This window comes from Chanos chanos, chromosome 6, assembly GCF_902362185.1.
Source record: "Chanos chanos chromosome 6, fChaCha1.1, whole genome shotgun sequence".
Taxonomy (NCBI): domain Eukaryota; kingdom Metazoa; phylum Chordata; class Actinopteri; order Gonorynchiformes; family Chanidae; genus Chanos; species Chanos chanos.
In genome coordinates this window covers 47,832,058-47,849,557 of record NC_044500.1, presented here as the reverse complement: position 1 = coordinate 47,849,557, position 17,500 = coordinate 47,832,058, and the positions used below count along the sequence as shown (strand labels likewise).

At 42.5% G+C, this 17,500-nt stretch overlaps 2 protein-coding genes across 2 annotated transcripts in view; both read left to right on the top strand.

The window, feature by feature from the left end:
- Window positions 1-1,889, top strand: part of slc38a3b (solute carrier family 38 member 3b) — a 29,838-nt gene extending 27,949 nt beyond the window's left edge. Inside the window, exons 16-17 of the mRNA XM_030776555.1 lie at window positions 936-1,039; window positions 1,551-1,889. Coding sequence (XP_030632415.1) covers window positions 936-1,039; window positions 1,551-1,655 — 209 coding nt within the window. The 3' untranslated portion in view covers window positions 1,656-1,889. The remainder of the gene's footprint in view (window positions 1-935; window positions 1,040-1,550) is intronic.
- A 5,126-nt stretch (window positions 1,890-7,015) lies between these two features.
- Window positions 7,016-17,500, top strand: part of gnai2b (guanine nucleotide binding protein (G protein), alpha inhibiting activity polypeptide 2b) — a 61,934-nt gene continuing 51,449 nt past the window's right edge. Inside the window, exon 1 of the mRNA XM_030776190.1 lies at window positions 7,016-7,777. Coding sequence (XP_030632050.1) covers window positions 7,660-7,777 — 118 coding nt within the window. The 5' untranslated portion in view covers window positions 7,016-7,659. The remainder of the gene's footprint in view (window positions 7,778-17,500) is intronic.

Sequence of the window (17,500 nt, the reverse complement as noted above, 5' to 3'; positions counted from 1 at the left end):
GGACACCCAGCAGCTGAGTTCAGATTAAAAAAAGAATGATGAAATGTTCACTCACAGATTAATGTGTGAAAATTTTTAAAAAAGGCAGCTCTAAAACTCATATGCTCAAATGCTTGTAACAGAATAGACGCCTTGCATCTGTTTTCCGTCTGGATACGCCAGCCACTAGCCCTGTTAAACAACGTCTTTTCTGGAAATAGTTTCGGGGCAGTGACTGTAACGTTCACCGACCGCCGGCCTTGAAAATTCTCTAAAAGGACCTGAAACGTGACACGTGTTTGTCAGAATAGATAAAAGAGAAAGGTTATGTAAATATTTTTAGCTGGCGTATCCACGTTGCCCTTTAAGATACATGATTCGAGGGTACTGAAGGTAAACGTAAAGGCGTAATGGAGCCAAGGGGGGGGGGGGGGGGGGTGTTGGCTGAAGAGAGACGGTCATCTCAGCATAAAAATCTCAAAGATAATCGACACATGCCAAAGATCATGTTTGCTGGTTTAACTGATTTTTCTCTTGCTCTCCGTGGATCTGCATGATTGTAGACTGCCTTTAAGAGATTGTTTGAGGTCAGTGAGCTGACAGATATTCTCACTGACAGAAGTTAGTGTCCTTTTTCGCTCGGACGGAGCCTAAATGAACGAGAGAGAAACTGTGCCTAACAGTGATGTGGCACATGGTTAAAATACAATCCCAGTGTGTATTGTATTAATATGATTTAAACGATATAAATAAACAGATTCAAGGGAGACAGCTTCATAGACTACATGCAGTGTCGATGCTTAAATACGTTTTTGAGAAACGTATGATTAAAGTTTTTTAGTTTGTTTCTTTTCCTCGTGGGATTATTTGATTGGAGGAAATAACGCCCCTGTTTTCTCACGTCTTCATTCATACATCTCCTCCTCCTCCTCCTCTTCCTCCTCTTCCTCCTGCAGGTGCTACGTCTGCCCCGTGCCTCATTTTCATTTTCCCCGCCATCTTCTACATCCGCATCGTTCCCAAAGACGAAGAACCCATGAACTCCACCCCCAAAGTTGTGGTGAGAGAATTGCCCATAATCCCTTGCTGCAGTTGTACTCCGACAGCAAAGCTAGCTAACGTCTCAGGGTTATGGTCCAGTCACCTCTCCTTCTCTCTGTCTCTTTCTGTGATCGTAAAAAATGTGTGATTGATTACTCATTTACATTAAATGGATCAAATGTCTTTTCACTCTCTGAAATTAACGCTGGTCCTAACTTCATACCAGAGTGAATGATCCTGAGAATAAAAGACACTGAATTGCCTTTTCTGCTTTAGTTCACAGAGATGGCCTCTCTGCTTTGAAACTGTGTGTCAAACATTAGATATTAGCTCAGGATTTATGGACAAAACCCACACGGGAGCTCTCTGGAGACTTGGTCCTTTAGTTTTTGCTCAGATGGAAACTAACGTATGCCTGTTTGTTCTTGTGCTCAAAACAGAATGAAAATGTGTCGAAGGCTACAGGCTAACTCAGTGCTTGACCCCCACCCCTCTCTCTCTCTCTCTCTCTCTCTCTTTCTCTCTCACAGGCTGCCTGTTTCTCAGTTCTGGGAGTACTGTTTATGATAATGAGTCTAAGCTTCATCATCATTGATTGGACAACAGGCGGCGGATATCCTGGGGGTGGCCACTAGGGGGCAGACTGCTGATATTTGGGAGAGGAGTTGGGGACATAGAGTTGATGGTTTGGGGTCAGGGGATTTATGAATATTTTTTTAAATGTTTTTTTGTTTGTATTTTGAGCTGTATGTTGTGGAAGATGGACTACCTCTGAAAGGAACCACAGGGTCTGGAATTATAGAAATGCAAAGCATCGCTCAAAATGCAAGATCTGAAATACATTGCCACACTATTACTGCAGAATATTTAAAAAAAAAAAAAAAAAAAAAAAATATATATATATATATATATATATATATATATATATATATATATATATATATATATCAGTCAAAAAGGGGAGCCTTTCTGGGCAGTAATGATTGGAAGTAATACATGTTTGGATTATTTGCAGATGAGTGTGGCGTGGTGTTTAATGTGATGCTGAGGTTGAGCAGGGCTGTTTTATGATAAGGACAGGGATAGTACATCCTCACTGATCCGTCAAAGAAAAACGCTGTAGAGACTCAAGCTGGCTTGTTCTTCTCTTCTTACCTTTTTTTTTTTTTTTTTAATGTATCTTCTCCCTATCCACGAACTTTAACCCTGACCTCTGACCCTGTGTGACTATTGGGAACTACAGCCAGCTCTGTAGTGCAGAGTCGGAGTCGGAGAAAGAGTCAGAGTCGGAGTCGGAGTCGGAGAAAGAGTCAGAGTCGGAGTCGGAGAAAGAGTCAGAGTAGGAGTCGGAGTCGGAGAAAGAGTCAGAGTCAGAGTCAGAGTCAGAGAGGACAGGTGCCATAGGCGGGGGAGGCATATCTCTCATAACATATTTTTTGTTTTGTTTTGTTTTTGTTTTTTTTCTCTCTCTCTCATCAGGTCTTTTTTTAAAAAATATTTACACAGACTGTCGTGTTGTTCTGTGTATCGTATAAAATCTGTAGCGAGATGAACGTTAAAGTGCTGTGTAGTTGCGCTGCTGCCTGTGTGAGGGTAAAAAATGACAGTAGTTATGAGAGAAGGGAACATCCCATAATTACACGAAGAGACTTAATGCTCTCTAGTATGTTTGCCAAAAGTTATTCCTAATCAAGGACTACCTTTAGCTGTAAGCTAAGCTGAAAATTCACTGACATATGAGTGAAATATCTCATGTTTATCTGGAGACAGGTTCACAACTCTTAGCACCAGCGCCAGGTGTGGTTCTTAAAAGTCCTTAAGAGGCTATAGTTGCTGATTTTGAATGCTCTCTTCATCGTGTTTTATATCATCACAACATCATTGTTCAACCTAAGCCAGACACTGCCTAACTCCTCAGTGGTCATGTGACAGATGTGTGTAGTATATACGTCCGTGCTGTCTTTCATGAGAGAAAAAATAACATGAAATCGCTGGGAGACAGTGAGTGACAGAACATTGGGGTTTCTGATTTGTTTTTGCAACTGTTGGCAGTAGGAGGCAGTAGAGAGCTGTTAAAAGGATCCCTGAAATACAGAGATAATTATAAATGTTCACATTATTTGATTTTGTTTTCTCTCACAGTTTACTTTAAAGTAAACTGAAGCTGACAGTATTGAACTTTGTAATCACATATTTTTCAGATACATTTCACACGCTGTTTGCATACGTGTTGTTTTAAGTGGTGAAGAAGTTGACAAGCGTGATTACCAATCAGTATACTACAGATAAAGTGATCTTGATATGAACTTTATCCTCCTTGAAACTTGACACAGTATTTTATTGTTTTAAAGACAAATTTCAAAGACTTTCACGCATTACTGAGCAGGAGTTAAATTTTTTTTTCTTGAAACAGAAGGCATTGTTTGACAGGTGCTCTAAAAAAGTCGGTTTTATGTCTGACTATGCCGTCTAACTAGACGTTCATAAGTGTGCTTTCCTCCGCCAGTCTTGTGGTGGATGGATTCGATATTAATTGCTATGGAAACCAGTGGTGTGGTCAGGGCTTTTGCTGGTTTGACGCAGTTTACTGTTTGATTACTGTGGTAGTTCCCGTAAGCGTTTGTAAAGTCTAAATCAGAAGAGACGTCTGAAAAGAATAGTAATGAATCGAACGGTATGTGGTGGAGTTATATTCACTGTTCACTGTGTGAACAGTCTGTGTTGTTTGATCATACTGTACTGGGATAAGATCGTCTGATGTGTTTAAGATTTGGCAAGGTACTGGTGTAACTCTTACCGTGACTTTAGAGAGAGAGGGGCTTTGTACTGAGCTGTTAGCCAGCGGGGAACGTTCTGACAACATCTCGGAAATGTTCCCAAAACGTTTCAGTAGAGTCTGCTGACACAACACTGATGACGTCAATCGCTGCTTGTAGAGTTTTAGCTGTGTGGCCAGAATGAACCCACTTCTCTCTTTCTCTGTCTGTCTCCCTTAATACGATTTGTTCAGAGACACAGAAAGAATAGAAAAAAACCCAGAAAAAAATATGACCTGGGATAAATCCCATTTCAGTAATTCAGTAGTTTCCAAGCTGGGATCACAGCTGATGGAGGCAGTCTGTCTGTGGTTTTATTGGTGTTTTTGGTGATGCAATATCCAAACCTCTCATACACCCCCCCCCCCCCCCACCCTCCACCCCGGAAGGGTGCAAAACTGTTTAGTTTACATCTGTTACATGGATAATAATGCTGAAGGCACTGCTTTTTTTAATAAGTAACACTCTCTGACCTAGTTAAAGTTCAACATCTGTCCTCCAGTGCTGCCCTCTGTCACCACAGCACACACCACACTGACATTAGGATTAGCCAATCAAACCAAAGCGTATGCCACACTGACATTAGGATCAGCCAATCAAACCAAAGCATGACGCCCACAGACAGAATGCCAGTCTCTCCCTCATCATCAAGCGTTCTCTCTCTCTCTCTCTCTCTCTCTCTCTCTCTTGCTGAAATCACTTCCCTGAAGCCAAAATCTGCACATTTGCTTCAGTCATATTTAAATGTATTTAAACAAATAATAATTTTAATGTTGTTTCGGTATAAGACATGACAAGAATGTTTATTATTTTAGTGACTGAACCTTAATTTATTTTGAGTGACTGAATCTTAATTTGAAATATTGATGTGTATATAATGCTATAAAAAATGAAGGCTAAATTAGTGTTCAAATGTTCGGCTTTCTCACTATGCCACTAAAACGGCCGTATCTTCCACACTGAGGGACTAAACAGTCAGAAACAGAGAAAACCGAGTGTTGAATAGGTGTAAACACAAGTTGATTTCATGGCTGTCAAGCCCTGTGCTGAACCACACACAGTCTGTATGACCTCTGAAAATACAGATTTTTAAATGTAGAATTCAGTTGTTATCAGTTTACACTGAGGGTTTAGCCAGTCCTTGTGTGTTTAAGCATTTGAACCCAGGCCAGAAAAAACAAAACAAAACAAAACAGCTTATCACAGCTTCACTTTTGACCTGGTTTCAAACGATCTCAGAGCAGTGATTCACTCTCACACACTGACAGTCTCTCCGAGGCCTGGGAAGACCGTGGATGTTGGCCATGTGGTACCTTTGGTGTCTGCGACGCAGGAGTTTGCGTTCGGTGAAAGTCGATGACGAACAGGCTTTTCGCCGCTTTGACTCACCTCATCGTGTCCTGTAACACCACACTGTTAAGATCACTGAAGATCAGAAATCACTGTCGTGCTGTCATCTCAGCAGTAAGGCTTTTGTGATTAACACACACACACACACACACACACACACAGTTCCTACCTGCTGAGAGTTCCCTCCTGTTTCCCCTGAGACTCCCTCGTGGCTTACGCTCATTCTAGAATGTTCCGAAGAGAATACAGTGAAGGAGGCGACAACGTCTCTCTTAGGGGGAGCAACAGAACATTACGAGAGACTCAGTGTCACTGGGATCAGTCGGCTGACGCCAGCGGAGGCCTCTGTTCATGTGTGTAGTCTTGATTAACCTTACGTAGTCTCCTTCAGTTCAGACTGTCCCCCAGAATTCACTGTGAATGATGGTTCAGCATTTGTCCATGAAATCAGTTTGTGCACGTTCACAAACGACTGTTCCTACATTTGTTTTTTTTTTTGTTTTGTAAATTCTTGTCTGTTGCATTCGATTTATAATAAGTAAAGAATGTGTTGTTTATGAGATGTTGGCTTACGTAATTGACATATATATCATGTGTATAGCAAATCTCCCATTTTTCTCATGCATATCCAGCTTGTATAGTGTAAATAGCAGGAACTGTTTTAGTTTGACAATAAAGGAAATAATGTAGTTTTTACACAAGTCTCCGTTTGGTCCTCTGTTTAAAACTCCATGAGCTATTACTTACCTTTTGTTTTGCCACGAACAGTATTAAAATATGAATGACAGCAGCAGACCCACCTGGTACATTCGTCAGATAAGATTAAAAAAAAGAAAAGAAAAGAAAAGAAAGGAAAAGAAAAAAACCGCGAAAATACAGGTATATTGACATGCCATTGTTTGAACTTGAGTTGAACCTCATTGCTGTGAACTTGGTCTACCTGTTGCTTTGTTTGGTCTCTGGGGACTGCCGCGGCGTGTGTGAGCTGTCAGTTCAAAGGTTGTCACAACTTTCTGACATGTCAGGCGGACGCAGTGACCCAAACCTTGTGCTGAACATGTGCACACTGGGAGCCGGCGAGTGTTCACTTTCACACCGTAAAAGAAAGATGCGGACTGTCATGAGGCTTTGCTAATTTGCGGTCCAGTATCTGTGACAGTAATGACACATTTTCGGCACATGGTGGCGCCATAATTTCAAAGCACAAGTTTTTCAAGCGTTCTCAGACGGTCGAACAGATTTCATCTTCCAAAATCGGATGTCTTTTAATCACTACCTGGATGAATGCCCACAGTATATGGTTAAACAGAAAAATTTAAATTACCAATAACTGTTTAACTGTTTGGCACTGCACCAGATATGAAATTGTAAAGTTCTTCACGCTCACACACCAGACACCAGCCACGGTACCGTAAACATGATCATCTAATTATTTTGCGGGAGTATTTTTAGACGATTTACAGAAAGTGTAAATCAAAGACATTACGAATTGTTTACAGTTATTCTTCTGCAGCAGTAGGCCTCCGTCCTCCTCACTGTCGTTTTAATTCCTATATATAGTCCTTACACTTAAAGTCACATCAACGCGGGTCTTTAAAAACGCTACAGAAACCATGTTTAGATCATCCAGCATGTCAAACAACCTATCGCCACTGTACTTCATTTCCCATAATTCAAAGGTAGCTCGGCATTCACACTCGAGGCTGATAGGTGGTTCTTAGCGTTGAAAAATTCAGCGTCGTGCGTTCTCCTCATTCCGCTTAAGTTCGCTGCCTCTCCGGGTGTGGCAACGGTAAAGCTTTGAATTTCATGCAATATGACAAATCGTCACCTGCAGGACGGCGCGTGGAATTCGAAGATATTGTTTTAAAGAACAAAGATAAGGGCGCCAGAAAAAGACTGTCGTTTGACAGCTGTATTCTGGTCTAGTGATTTCTCCATTGGGACGGATCACTTCACACGAAGACGTTGGCTTCGGTGTCAGTGGAATGCCATTCACACTTCACATGCCAGCCAAGGCTGTCTGTCTTTGAGACGTGCGCGCTAGAAGTCTACAACGCAAAAAAAATAACTGCACGTGTGACTGCAAAGGGCTTTCGAATTGTCTTGGCAAAGACCATTATTAATTTTTGATCAGTTTTGATATTCAGTCCCAGTAACTTTTTATTTGTGTCAAATTGCCTAGCTGATATTTTCTGGGCTCTTGTACGGACACACGATGGAAATTTGATTGATGGGCTGTCAAATCTACAGGGATTTCATAAATCAAACTTCTGTCTGATTGAAGTTGACCGTATTTGCCTTCAGTTACGTTTCACTTTGCTAGTTTTTTACGTTAACCGTGTGTCCGTCTTTGACCACGGTCAAGGGAGAGAGGGTTCACGCGCTTTATTGTGGAAACGCTGAGTTGGTTGCAGGATTGGGGGAGTAAAACTATCGCCAGTTCGCAAGTGCGCTCGTCCACTTCAGCGAAATGGGCTGTACTGTGAGTGCGGAGGACAAAGCGGCCGCCGAGAGGTCGAAAATGATTGATAAAAATCTCAGAGAAGATGGAGAAAAGGCGGCCAGGGAGGTGAAACTACTACTGCTCGGTATGTATAAGTCTCACATCTAGATGTTACATTAATGTGTCATATTCGGGATTTACTGCGTTATAATCTACCAGTTTTGCTGTTGCTAGTATGTGTCCGCGGGGTTACACTTTCTGTTTTATTCTGCTGAAATTCAGAAATCGTGGCCTTAAAAACGTGCCACTTTATGCATCTTTCGGTGAAATGCTTGAAAACAGGCAGTTATGAGCTGCTGTCGTGGGGAGGTGACATTTACTAAGTGCTACTGACGAGGCCGATGAGAAAAGTGTGGAGAGCAGGACGGTTTTGTAACGTAACGCTGGAGAACGCAATTAGTGCACGCTTCTCTGCATCAGCATCCGCCGCGCGTGCAGCTCATTTTCATCCCCGCGTGTGCCCGCTCTCTACGCTTTCATCCTGTTAACACCAAAGAAAACCTCTTCAGTCAAGCTAGCAGGGGAAAAACTCATTACGGCTCACTTCAAGTGATGACCGAATACGAACAGTCGCTCATTAGTGCGTTCATTTAGAAATACGGAACAATAACAGAACATCTTTTCAGTGGTTTCACTCCTTCACTCACTCACTCACTTACTGACTTACTCGCATGAACACACACACACAAAGTACACATACAGCAAGTGACGCAGAATAAAAACAAGCACGTCGTATAAAACCCTTATACAGAATGTGATATGTAATAATAATCTTGGATTTAATATCCGAATTGTAATCTCTCGCAGGTATAGCAGTTCACTCTAAAATGATAAAGTCGTAGTCTCTTGGTTTGAGCGTGGAAGTATCGAGGTCTTTCAGCTGAATTATGCCAGACGTAGATCAGATTCCTGAAATCATCCTCTTCACTCATACTCTCTGATATGAAGAACCATCTCTGTTCTCAGTCTGTCCAGGCTGGATGAGTTTAGCCTCCTCACAGGAAAACGTGGAATTTATAGCACATTATCAGACATCAAAGTTGCTAATACATTATTGATGAAGATGCAATGTGTGCGTTGAAAAATGTTCTGTCTTTATGGGGTTCTGTAAACAAAAATGAAGACAAAAACAAAACAAAAAAAAAAGGAAAAAATCAGGCGCATTCTGGCTCTCTATAGTAATAATGGTCCAGGGGACATACAACACAGTCACATTGTCTTTCCATGGAACAGTAAACTGTTCCGTTTCCTTACTGTGTATTTACCTGTTTACCTAGCCACACAAGCTGCCAGAAAAACAGAACCATAAAAGCATGACCCTGTAAAACTGCCAAATTCCAGCAGTAAATCATTTTTTTTTGTGTGTATCCTTGCACTTTTTCATTGCCATGGGTATAAGTGTCTGGTTTTAGACCACTGGGACAGCAGCCAGATGGAGAGCAGAGACGTCAGAACCAGTAGCCCTCAGACGCTGAGTCAACATCGCAGGGACCCAACGTCCCGGGGGTTCGGTCCACTGACCCTCTGGGTCCTGGTGTGGAGTTCCACAGGGCAGTGCTTTTTATCACCGTGTTCTCCCTGGTCCGGTTTATTCGGCTCTCACCACGAGAGAACACGAAGGCAAAGAGTGGGAGCAACTACACATACACAGGGCAAACAGCTCACCTACTCTAAAATACTTCAAACGTCCAAGTCTATAAAAAAAAACAACACCAACAACGAAAAAACCCATTTTGAAATGAGAACCCTGTCCTTCCTCCAGCCTACACTTCAGCCTCGATGTGTCCCAGCCAGCCAGGCAGGGCTGTGTCTCTCTTATTTGATATTTATGGCGTGCCAGGCGCCCCGTCAGGGTTTGTAACATTTTTTTGAGGAGGATTCAGACTCCGTTGTGCCCAGAGGCCCAAGCGGTAAGGCCTGTATCTCTCTCAGACGTGCCACAAATGGTGGCTTTTCTCGCCATGTCATCGCTGCCAGTGCAGTGTGCTGGGTGAGTGACCGAGGGACAGGTATTGGTTTTGTGCAGCTAGACTAGAACTAGGTCTGAAATAACCCTCACTGACTACAAACTGTCAGAGCGTTCAGAGGAACTGGTATTTTTAACTGTGGAAGTCGTGGAATATAAAATCATAGGTTTAACTCTGAAAGTCGTGGAATATGAAACCATAGGTTTATGGTCTCTCTCTCTCTCGCTGTCTCTCGCTGTCTCTCTCTCTCTCTCTCTCGCTGTCTCTCTTTCTCTCTCTCGCTCTGTTTACTGTTTCGAGCATTGTCTCCTTGTCGAGAAGTCAAAGTTTAAAGAAGACTCCTTACATCCAGAGTTGCAGCAGTGAAATTTACGTGAGATGTTTTGAAAGATTAATGTGGAGTTTGGATGAAAACCTTAAACCTTGTCTCACATTTTTCACCAGTGTTGTTACCGAACTCGTGCCGAGTGGTTTTTCGTTTTGATCCATCCAGTCAGAGTTGTTTAGGTTGTCTGTGCATTTTATGAGAGAACAGAATGTAAACATTTGTTTGTGTTTTGAGTGCATGTGTTTTAGTGACAGTTAGCATCTCTGTATGCATGGCTCATGTCATTGAGCAGTTGTCAGAGCAAGGCCTGGCCACGCCCACTCTCCTGTGTGACAGTGACAGGGTGACAAGTCTGGCCACGCCCACTCTCCTGTGTGATGGTGGCAGGGTGGTGTGTCTGTCACATCGTCTTAATGTACCTCTCAGACTCTCAGAGGAAACATCTGTCAGAACAGATCAGTCACACAGACAGAGCAGAGTTCAACCCACTGAGAGAGAGAGAGAGAGAGAGAGAGAGAGAAAGAGAGAGAGAGGATTTATCTAAACCAGTGGATTATTCCAGTGAGGGTGACTTCATTTTCCAAAATATGGGATGATGAAATACCGTACTGGAGAGACTGTTCTTTTCACCTATTGGACTGTTCTTTTTAACTTCGGAGATGGCATATCTCCTAAAATTACCCAGCCTATGGCGATACAGCTTCACAACAGCATTTTACTGATGGAGCTGATCTGACAGGAAGATCTCCAGAGAGAAAGACAGAGAAAGAGAGAGAGAGAGAGAGAGAGAGACAGAGAGAAAGACAGAGAGAGAGAGAGAGAAAGAGAGCGAGAGAGAGACTCAGGTCGCAAAGTTAGGGAAGTACACACAGGAAACTAATTAGTGTTAATGTAACTCTGACCTGTGTTAATCTAACTCCAAGTGTGTTCATATTGTCCCACACTTACAGACTGGAACAACTCTCTCAGAGTTAGTGTAACACTGGTCCAGAGTGAAACAATTAAAACACTCTCAGAGTTAACACCTGCAAACCTGCAAACAATTTTCGGCCCTTGGATCTCACACAAACTTACCTGAGTTCGCTAATATGTACCAGGCATCAGGCATACTGTAGTGATTATAAACAAAACCAGTAGAGGTCCAGTGGAGCAGAGAGGAGAGAACCACCTCCTCACTCTCAGGCCTGGCCGATCTGTGGCCCGTCCCAGCCAAGATTTTGGCTAGAGAGGTGGAGCGTCAGCACGGAGCCAATCTCTCTGTTTTGTGTTGTGAGCATCTCCCTTTGAATTATTAGACGGTTTATCATTTGAGTGTAGTGGAACCCAAGGTCAGGTTGTTTTACTCCTAATGGCTGTGGACAGAGTTATCTGTTACCTGCATCCTCTGGTTTACTGACAATGAGATGTGGTAGGTGTGGTGTGTAGAGTTACACCCTCAGACTGTGTGTAATAAATACATAATTACATATGATATTATTACGCATGCTTTGCTTATAAAAACGTGTGTGATATCTGATAGGTTACAGTACGTAAGATGATATCCACATACATAGTTAATGTAATCACATCAGATTAAAGAGGGAACTCAGCGAATGACAGTTAATTAGTCCGAAAAATGAAGTGTCAGGTTGAAGATTCTTAAAATGGCCCAAACCTGCCCCAGGGCTTCAGACCTCTGATGTGGTGGAGGTAGCTGGTAGGTGGAGATAAGACACAGTGTGTGTGTGTGTGTGTGTGTCTGAGACAGAGTGGATATACAGGGACCAGTTTGCTTTGGAGATGGTGGTTTTGCAGGAAGGATTTTGTCTGTGGTGTTGAGAGTCTGGGGCAAGAGGCATGGGTCAGACCACACACACACCAGATTTAACTTCTGCTGGGGTTGACACGGAGACAGAGAAAGAGAGAGAAAGAGAGAGAGGGAGAGAGAAGGAGAGAGAAAGAGAGAGGGAGAGAGAAAGAGAGGGGGAGAGAGAAAGAGAGGGAGAGATTGGGGGGTGACAGTTAGATTTGTGTTTAGTAATGAGTAAATGTGCAAAGTGTGACAGGACATGTCAGTTTTATAGCAGTCAGAATACAACTATGAAGCTTACTATTACACACCTCAAACATCGCACGCACGCGCACACACACACACACACAGACACACACACACACACAGACACACACACACACACACACACACACACACACACACACACACAGACACACACACACACAGACACACACACACACAAACACACACACCAGGGTTAGATCCGAGGGGGTTTAAACTACCCAGAGCACCAACTGACAGGAGAAACACACAGGATGTGTGTGTGTGTGTGTGTGTGTGTGTGTGCGCGCGTGCGTGTGTGTGTGTGTGTGTGTGTGTGTGTGTGCAGTGTTAATTTTGGCAGGTGATTTTGATTTAGTCTTAGTTTTAGTCTTTTGACTAAAATACATATTCATTTTTGTCGTAGTTTATTCATTTGATCATTATTAGTTTTAGTCTAGTTTTAGTCAAAGAAAACTAGACAAGTTTTAGTGAAATTTTAGTCAAAGGCATTTGTCACATTTTCGCCAGTTTGCATTTATTTAAAATTAAATGATAACAGTGATTTCATCAAGGACACAGATATTCTTAGGCTTGCTATCGGTATGCACAATTAACGTTACCAAGTCAAGTGAGCAAGAAAACATAGTGGTCTGCTTCTAGCTAACAGAGTCAGGCCTTTAAGTTGATTTTTTTCTATAGTCTACCTTTTTTTTATCATATGTTTCTTGGTGGGGTGTCTTCAAATGCCTCTTGAGGTCTGAGGAATTTTACCCACCGATTTTGCACCCACATTGTTGGCAGTGCTTTTTACTTTCAGTTGTGTTAAAGCTAAACTTTACAAATCAATTCTTTATCTTCTTCAGAGAGTAGCCATGATATGAGTTGCCAACAGTGTTGCCAGATGGGAAATGTTAAAGTATCGTACCAGAGGCTTAAAATTATTGTATTTTGAGGGAAATTATTGTATGTGAGTCATAACCAAGAGAACAAATACGTGTAAACGTGTAATTTCAGAAAACGCTTATTGACTGAGATGAACGACTTTTTGACACTGCCTACAAGCCACATTGTTTAAAGACAGACTTTGCCTCTCTCCTGTCCTCATCTTCAGCACTCTATCTAATTTTTTTCCGCCGTTTTCACGTGGATGCAGCAGTAAGCTATATCTAGTGCAAACTCTCTTCATATGAACGGGCGCTCATTTAACCAACTCATTTAACTTGTGCTATTACAACGATAACTGCATTTCACTGGGTAAATACAGCACTGGCCCGTAAGTTACTGCAGTCAGTATAAAATTCCCCAAACTTCTGATTTGTAAAGAGGATCTGATTAATGGTTAAGTTAACAACATTTGTGCTCGTGTGTTCATCATCACATCAAGAATGATCACAACAAGAATGATTGGCTGGAAGGAGTGTGAGAGGAGATGTGTAGACACAGACATAAGATCCATATTTTACTGTCCTGATTGTGTCGGGAAATGAATTAAAATGAGAGAGCCTAACCCTAGACTGATTACAACTACTGATGCTAAGTGTCACAAAATAATCAAATGATCTTACATTATGGGACTTTTGGCATTATGGATCGTACATCATACAGAGGGCAAAATTATCGTACAAATTCGATAAAAATCGCATGTCTGGCAAGGCTGGTTGCCAGGTTAAGTTAAAATGTTTAACGTTCGATTTCCAGAGGAGTGAGGATATAATTGCTTGTCCATGCGTCTGTCTCTGACATTATCGTTTCGTTGGTAATGTGGCAGGGGGACAGGATGAGGAACAGGAGGAAGATCACTCAAAAGGCCGGAGTTTAATGGTAGATGAACTGAACTACATTGGGTTAATCACAAAAACTCTGTATGGTGAATCCACCCCCCCCCCCCCCCCCCCGGCCATTAATTTAATTTTATGGTAGTGAATGAAAATCCTGACTGAAAGTGTTAAGTGTGTGATGAAGCTCTCATAGTGAATGTAAAGGGGGACTGATAACTGGCCATGGGGTCAGGGACTGGTGACAGACTCTGGTTTACGACTAGTGTCGTCCTGAGAGCTCACACTGACACCTGACACTGACCTGGGATCAGTTTAACCTCTCCTCCCAAAAAGCACCTGTGAATGGTTTTTGGTTTTTCATTCTCATTTTCCTGGTGAAGTGCCCTTATGTGAGACAGAACAGTGATGCTGTGTGGTGATAAGGAGCATTTTTGGGGACTTGACTGAAGGATGCTACAGACAAACGAAACAGACACAAACATTAAAACAACATTACGGAGGGGGATAACAAGAGCAGGGCATTAAAACTGAAACACAGGAACAGGAGAGCAGCATCACAGAGGAGAACAGAGTACGTTTCAGAGGAACTAGCAGAACAGCCTTTAATGTAGAGAGCGAGAGAGAGACAGTGTCTTCCAGTCTTTCCTTCAGCAATCAGACTCTCAGAGCTCCACGCGTTGGCCCTGGTTAGAGACTCTGTCTGAGAGAGAGTGAGTCTGAGACAGGTTTGGCAGATGGGTAAAATGCAGGGATGCTCTTAAGACCAGGTACAGTGAGTCTGTCTGTCTGCATGTCTGTCTGTCTGTCTGTCTGTCTGCCTGTCTGCATGGCTGCTTGTCTGTGTGTCTGTCTGCAAGTCTGTCTGGCTGCATGTCTGTCTGGTAAAAAGTGACTCAGTCAGTGAGCAGTAATAAGTGACTCAGTCAGTGGGTAGTAATAAGTGACTCAGTCAGTGAGCAGTAATAAGTGACTCAGTCAGTGGGCAGTAATAAGTGACTCAGTCAGTGGGCAGTAATAAGTGACTCCGTCAGTGGGTAGTAATAAGTGACTCAGTCAGTGAGCAGTAATAAGTGACTCAGTCAGTGGGCAGTAATAAGTGACTCAGTCAGTGGGCAGTAATAAGTGACTCAGTCAGTGGGCAGTAATAAGTGACTCAGGCAGTGGGCAGTAATAAGTGACTCGGTCAGTGGGCAGTAATAAGTGACTCAGTCAGTGAGCAGTAATAAGTGACTCCGTCAGTGGGCAGTAATAAGTGACTCAGTCAGTGAGCGATAATAAGTGACTCAGTCAGTGGGTAGTAATAAGTGACTCAGTCAGTGAGCAGTAATAAGTGACTCAGTCAGTGGGCAGTAATAAGTGACTCAGTCAGTGAGCAGTAATAAGTGACTCAGTCAGTGAGCAGTAATAAGTGACTCAGTCAGTGAGCAGTAATAAGTGACTCAGTCAGTGGGCAGTAATAAGTGACTCAGTCAGTGGGCAGTAATAAGTGACTCAGTCAGTGAGCAGTAATAAGTGACTCAGTCAGTGGGTAGTAATAAGTGACTCCGTCAGTGGGTAGTAATAAGTGACTCCGTCAGTGGGTAGTAATAAGTGACTCAGTCAGTGGGCAGTAATAAGTGACTCAGTCAGTGGGTAGTAATAAGTGACTCGGTCAGTGGGCAGTAATAAGTGACTCAGTCAGTGAGCAGTAATAAGTGACTCCGTCAGTGGGCAGTAATAAGTGACTCAGTCAGTGAGCGATAATAAGTGACTCAGTCAGTGGGTAGTAATAAGTGACTCAGTCAGTGAGCGATAATAAGTGACTCAGTCAGTGGGTAGTAATAAGTGCTTGTTAATGGGCAGCTTACTCTGTTTAGTACTTTGCATGTTTAGAGACACTGAGACAGGAGACCTGTGTCATTATGTTGAGACGTGTGTGTGTTTGTGTGTGTGAGAGTGTGCGGTTGTGTGTGTTTGTGTGAGTGTGTGTGTGTGAGTATGTAACAGTAATTATAAGCAAGAGCGATTTGCCTTCCGTCTTTGCCTCTTTGCTTTTCCATTTTTACCTGTCATTTCAGAGGTTACTGAACGTGGTCTTATTGCCAGTGTTGGCGTAGTTACTCAAAGATACTCAAAGTTATGCATGAGAGATTACTGATGTAGATGTAGCGCCATGCTGGTAAAATGTTTGCCATGTTTTTCTGGTTTGGACATAACGTTGGAGAATGTGTTTGGACATGACATTGGACAGTGTGTTTGGACATGACATTGGACACTGTGTTTGGATGTAACATTGGACAGTGTGTTTGGATGTAACATTGGACAGTGTGTTTGGACATTTCATTGGACAGTGTGTTTGGACATGACATTGGACAGTGTGTTTGGACATGACATTGGACAGTGTGTTTGGATGTGACATTGGACAGTGTGTTTGGACATTTCATTGGACAGTGTGTTTGGATGTAACATTGGACAGTGTGTTTGGACATTTCATTGGACAGTGTGTTTGGACACGACATTGGACAGTGTGTTTGGATGTAACATTGGACAGTGTGTTTGGACATGACATTGGACACTGTGTTTGGACATGACATTGGACAGTGTGTTTGGACATGACATTGGACAGAGTCTTTGGATGTAACATTGGACAGTATTTGGACATGACATTGGACAGTGTGTTTGGATGTAACATTGGACAGTGTGTTTGGACATGACATTGGACAGTGTGTTTGGATGTAACATTGGACAGTATTTGGACATGACATTGGACAGTATTTGGACATGACATTGGACAGTGTTTGGACATGACATTGGACAGAGTGTTTGGATGTAACATTGGACAGTATTTGGACATGACATTGGACAGTGTGTTTGGACATGACATTGGACAGTGTTTGGACATGACATTGGACAGTGTTTGGATGTAACATTGGACACTGTGTTTGGATGTAACATTAGACAGAGTGTTTGGACATGTGGTTGGATTGAAGATTATTGTTTCAAATGCTGTGACAGTACCTGAATCTCACTCATGTCTGAATAGGGTTTACAGACGTTGGTTTGGTTTCATTGCCGTTTTAGGTGTGAGGACGTTGGTTCGGTTTCATTGCCGTTTTAGGTGTGAGGATGTTGGTTTGGTTTCATTGTCAACACTTCCTTTATGCACTGCAGGGATTCATAACGTCTCATAACCACAAAAACCACAGTTCACTGAACACTATCTGTGTCACTCAACACTACTTGTGTTAACGGGCAGCAGCTGTGCGGATCTATCTATCTATCTATCTATCTATCTATCTATCTATCTATCTGTCTGTCTGTCTGTCTGTCTGTCTGTCTTTCTTTATTTGTAACATCCTCTTTGCTGAACAACTCATCCCCTCTTTTTCATCTTTCAGAACTGTCTTTTTTCAAGTGTCTGTCAACTTTCTCGTTCAGTGATGGCCTTCCGTTATGTTCTCCGTAGCAGTGCTGTTTTGTCCTCTGAACCATTTCAGTTCTATTTTCATTTCACTGGGCTGCCTTTAAGTCTGCAGAATGAATTTTTTAACCCCCCACCCCACCCCCCTTTTTTAAAAAAAAAAAAAAAAGAAAAAAGAAAAAAAACAAATAGCTCTAGAATCCAGGGACTGGGCTTATGTGATGACATCATCTCTCGCTGGCCGCTGGTCCCTCTGGGGATGAAGGCCCTCCAGCGGAGGACTTAAAGGAAGCACTGGCA